Source organism: Camelina sativa, chromosome 2 (genome assembly GCF_000633955.1).
Source record: "Camelina sativa cultivar DH55 chromosome 2, Cs, whole genome shotgun sequence".
Taxonomy (NCBI): domain Eukaryota; kingdom Viridiplantae; phylum Streptophyta; class Magnoliopsida; order Brassicales; family Brassicaceae; genus Camelina; species Camelina sativa.
Window position 1 is genome coordinate 8,698,468 of NC_025686.1, and position 3,918 is coordinate 8,702,385.

Here is a 3,918-nt window from a genome sequence, read left to right on the forward strand (position 1 = left end):
CTCGCACCATCGCAAAAACCCTAATTTCTCTTTGATTTTTCTCTTATCACAAACCCTAATTGTTTCCACCACTCGCTTCTCTTTCCATCGTTTCTTCTTCGTTTGGGTTTGTTTTAAGAGTTCTTTTTTCTTTTGGTTTTTTTTCTTCCCTTCTTGGGGAAGAAGCCATTGTTTCGTTTAAGCGATTGAATCTGTAAAACTCTGTTTGGGTTTGGGTTTGGGTTTCCCTCTTTCGTTGAACCCGTTTTTTCGATTTTTCTTGTTCTGGGGAAAAAATTCTGGTGATGCGTTGAACGAATTTTGCCTTTGTTGTGTTCAATTCTAGGGCTTAGGTTTGATTGATATCGCTAGTGATAGGTTTTATTGCGTAGGTGGCTAGGGTTTCTGGTTAGTGCCATCACTGTGAATTCAGGCTAGTACCTTATTGGTGGCTTTGGATGATGATGATGATGATGATGATGATGTTGATCTTCTAGGTTTGGTTTGGAGTATCTCTAAGCCATCTGTTGGAGAGATGGATGTGTAGAGGGTTTTCTCGTTATTGAATTTGAGTTTTCTTGTGCTTCTTGAAAGATTCAGCTTTGAAATTGGATTTTTCTTCCCTGCCCTTCTGTGGTGTGGTAGTTGATTAGGCTTGAGGTTGTCTTGAGAGTGAAAGAGGCTAGAGAATTGAATAATCTTTCTTTTGTCTGATGAAGTATAGCTTTCCTAATGGACAAACGCGAACCCTCTTTAGTACCTGAATGGTTGAGAAGTTCAGGACATGGTTCTGGTGTTGGCAGTTCAAATCACCTTCAATCGTCTAATTCTCAGCCAGGTATGCTTTAGTTTGTTGGATTTCGTGATTATTATATCTTTTTCATTGCCTTTATATTGATTTTAATACAACTGTTTGATTCATCTGAATAGCATTGTGACTCTATTTTCATTTTGGTGTAGATTCTTCTTCGTTATTACGTAATGGCAAGAATAGGAATTCTAGGAGCAGGAGTGATGTTGATTCAGTTCGGTCTCCTTTTCTCGATCGGTCTTCTTCCACCAATACAAGGAGGGGATCTAGTAATGGGTCTACAAAGCATGCATATAGTAGTTTCAACTTCAGTAGGACCAACAGAGATAAAGATCGAACCAGAGAGAAAGATAGGTCGAGCTACATGGATCCATGGGACCATGACACTTCTATGCCTTTTGGAAACTACTTGATTGGTAGGGGGCAGGAGCCTCTGAGACGATCACATTCAATGACAACAAGGAAACAGGGCAACCACCTTGCTCAAGGATTAACAGTAGGATATAAAAATGGTGGAAACATTAATCTTTACAACGGACATGGTATACATCCTGGAACTAGCCCTGCAAAGAGCTCCAAAAGTACCGGCTTCGATAAGGATTTTCCTTTGCTTAGAGCTGAAGAGAGAAATGGAGGCCCAGACGTCGCAAGAGTCTCATCTCCTGTTCTAAGTCCTACTGTTCAGAGCTTGCCTGTTGGTAATCCAGCCTTGATTATTGGGGAAGGTTGGACATCGGCTCTGGCAGAGGTTCCCAATGTTATTGAGAAGAGTAGTGGTACTGCCTCCCATGATAATGTTGGTAGTTCGGCTAACTTAACGGGATCAACTAGTCGTAACATGGCTGAAGCATTGGTGCAGGCTCCAGGAAGAACTGGTACACCACCCCAGGTATGATTTGCATCTTTGTGTTGCTTATAGTACACTACCTTTTCTGTTTTTTTCTAATAAATTTTTTGTATATGGGATCTGTAAAGGCACAAACACTCGAGGACCGAGCTATTAGGCAATCGAGGCAGTTGATACCGGTTGTACCTTCAGCACCAAAGGGCTCGGTAAGGTTTTTTTTTTTCCGTAGTTGGTCTTATTTACCTTTAGTTACCTTGGGCTACATTCAGTATATGTTGGTTGATATCTCAGGTTCATAACTCTTCGGATAAATCCAAGAACAAACCAATGTTTAGAAGTGGTGAAGCAGGTCTTGTTTCTTCAAGAAATGCCCACCAGCAGTCCTCTGTGATGCTCGGTAATCTTCAGTCTAATCCTGGTAGTCAGACCAAGTCTGAGGCGACTAAGAAACTGGTGATTCTCAAGCCTGCTAGGGAAAATGGGGTAGGTGCTGGTGGTTCACCACCCAACAGCGGAGCTGCTGCTAGCCAGCTGAACACTGCTCCATCCGGACAATTTACTGCTTCTGCTAGGAGTACCAATTGTCCAAGGGAGCTCAGGGGAGCTTCTGTAAACGTGATAGCTGGAAAAATCGCTGAAAAGAAACTTTCCTTGGCTCAAACTCAGAGCAGGCATGCATTTTACAGTGCTTTGAAGCAGAATACATCTACAAACATCTCAACTGATCCATCAAAAACTAGCACGTGCATCTTTTCTTCAATTGAGGAAAAGGCAAACAGCTCGAAGGAGCTTGTAGCTAGTGACCCTCCAAGTGCACTGGCTGCAGAAAGAAATGACATCAAGGATAGAGTCGAGAAAGTTACTGATGTTGCAGAAAGGATTTGTAGATTTGAATTGGCAGTACGTCCAGATCCAAAAGAGGCTGCGTTCCTTAGATCCCTTGGGTGGAATGAAAACGATAGCGCAGAGGAGATCAGAGATGAGGAGATCAGAGACTTCCGTGAACAGGTACATGACACAACAACTTTCTTCCGTGGTTGCTTTTTAAAATCTCTCATTATCTTTAACTCAGTTTTACTTATATGCATCTTTGAAAACAGTGCAAGAAGTTGAATCCATCACTGGTGCAGAAGCTGCCTATCGTATAAGAAGCAACCGAGGACATAGCTCCAGAGACTCTTGATCCGATTTTGTTCTGGTGTCCAAATGGAAGATAGTTTTTCTCTCTCTTTTCCTTTCTTTATTTTCTTGGGGTCTTTTTATTTTGGTTACTTCGGCGCTGGCAAGAAGGTGGGAAGGCTTTAGTTGCATGTTGTTTCTGCTTCTTCAGAGGTGCAACAAAAAAGGGGAAAAAAAAAAAAAACCGACTTATTTTGTACATCTTTGGTCTGAAGATAAGAGGGTTTTGTCTTTGGCATCTTCTTTTAGGTTTTCAAATGTTTGATGATCATTCATGGTGAGGGAAAGAGGAAATTGCCAATGGGGGTTTAAAATAGAAAATTTAAAGAATTTATTTTCTTACCTATTTATGGAATTCATCTTTTAGCCTTATATATTTTATATAGTTTATCTATATTTATACAGTTATAATTCTTACCCAATCTTTAAATAAATAGAGCATACTTCTGACTTCTGAAGTTCGTTTTTTCTTCTTCATACAAACACTGAAAACACTACTGGAATTCTGAACAAAATTTCAACGACTCTAGTTAATTTTCTACTTCTAGTTTCACTTAAAAAAGCTTTTATGACTTTAGTTAGACAGAAAAATAATATTTGATATTCACGGCAATTTGAACCATCAAAAATCATAAACCTTTTTTTGGGAATAATTATTCAGTGTACCACTTTGCTATTTAAATGTCCACATTTTTGGGTAAATTTGGAAATTGTCTTCGTATTCTGATGTTATCATGATATTTTTTCTGTCACCTCGATGGCTCGATGTACTCTAATCTGAATTTCTTATTTTGGAGAATGTTTTCTTGGAAGATAAAGATATAAATCATTGTTTCTCCTGGATTCTATAGTTTTTATAGAAAGAAAGAATTAAGAAAGTATTCAAAGAAATGTACATTGAGAACCAATAGATATCACAAATAAGACTCTAAGGGAACAATTATTATGGAAAATGTTTAATCCGTTCTGGTTGAAGTAAAGGAATCTATTGGAATCCTTAGCTAACCTTTCACACTTTCTACAATGTTGGATCGACGATTTGTAGAAGTTTTCGGACCATACTACAGGTCTGGGATGGTGGTGCTTACAAGGAGAAGATCAG

General features: G+C 39.2%; 1 protein-coding gene across 1 annotated transcript; it reads left to right on the forward strand.

Moving 5' to 3' along the window:
• LOC104720389 lies at positions 7 to 3,188 on the forward strand. Its single transcript, XM_010438300.1, has 5 exons — positions 7 to 817; positions 940 to 1,679; positions 1,766 to 1,843; positions 1,929 to 2,645; positions 2,738 to 3,188. The coding sequence occupies exons 1-5, from the start codon at positions 712 to 714 to the stop codon at positions 2,783 to 2,785; spliced, it is 1,689 nt and encodes a 562-aa protein (XP_010436602.1). The 5' UTR covers positions 7 to 711; the 3' UTR covers positions 2,786 to 3,188.